This window comes from Sinocyclocheilus anshuiensis, unplaced genomic scaffold (genome assembly GCF_001515605.1).
Source record: "Sinocyclocheilus anshuiensis isolate Anshui unplaced genomic scaffold, SAMN03320099.WGS_v1.1 scaffold52, whole genome shotgun sequence".
Taxonomy (NCBI): domain Eukaryota; kingdom Metazoa; phylum Chordata; class Actinopteri; order Cypriniformes; family Cyprinidae; genus Sinocyclocheilus; species Sinocyclocheilus anshuiensis.
Window position 1 is genome coordinate 313,848 of NW_015554055.1, and position 835 is coordinate 314,682.

The 835-nt window shown below is 38.9% G+C and overlaps 1 protein-coding gene across 1 annotated transcript in view; it reads right to left on the reverse strand.

Moving 5' to 3' along the window:
* LOC107668502 (protein FAM149B1-like) overlaps positions 1–835 on the reverse strand; it is a 26,929-nt gene that overhangs the window by 20,877 nt on the left and 5,217 nt on the right. Inside the window, exons 3-4 of the mRNA XM_016460390.1 lie at positions 627–774; positions 338–480 (exon numbers count right to left, since the gene is read on the reverse strand). Of these exons, the coding sequence (XP_016315876.1) occupies positions 338–480; positions 627–774 (291 nt within the window). The remainder of the gene's footprint in view (positions 1–337; positions 481–626; positions 775–835) is intronic.

An 835-nucleotide genomic window follows, 5' to 3' on the forward strand; every position in this document is an offset into this window, starting at 1 on the left:
ATAAATAAATAAAATATATATATATATATATATGTTTGTTGTTTGTCTTAATAAAGTGGGCAAATTAAAAATACAGTGGTTACATTTAAAAAAAAATTCTATTGCTGTTTTAAAAAAACGGTTATAAAAAATTTCAATAATTATCGATACCGAACGATATGAAACATATATCGTTGATATATTTTTTAGCTATATCGCCCAGTCCTACAATTAACTGAGAGATGCAGAAATCACCATTGTGATTAAAACAAGAGTAATTCTGCAGCCCTAACCAGAGACTACGAAGGCGTCACTGATGTTCACAGATCTGAGTGTGTCCATGTGTGCGAGTGCGTACCGTAGATGAGGGAATCGCGAAGCCCACTCTTGACACTCTTCCTGAAGGCCTTTGAGCTGTGTTTCACACTTCCTCTCATACAACAGTTCTTCAATCTCTTCAAACATCTGCTGGACCTGCCTGGAGGCAGCTTTATCAAATTCCTACAGGGAAAAGAAAGAAAGAAAGAAAGAGGGGAAAATAAAGGAATTTGAACTTGTCAGCAGCCCATTTTGAACACGCTGTGTAAAGTTAATAACAAGAAAGCATCTTGTGTGAACGGCCCCTTAGAATTCAAGTCATCACTCACATCGTAGCCCCACGAGAAGACAGAGCTGTGTTCTGTAGAGATGCCAGTTCCCGTGTAACTATGGATACCAGACCAAGACTGAGCTGTGTCATCTGTGGTGAGTGTCTGACATCCTGATCTGACGGATGATGCAGAGGACTCCTCAGACCTAGAAAGAGAGAGTGTGAGTGTGATTATTTCATAAATTCAAACGTCAGATTGGAAAGAGA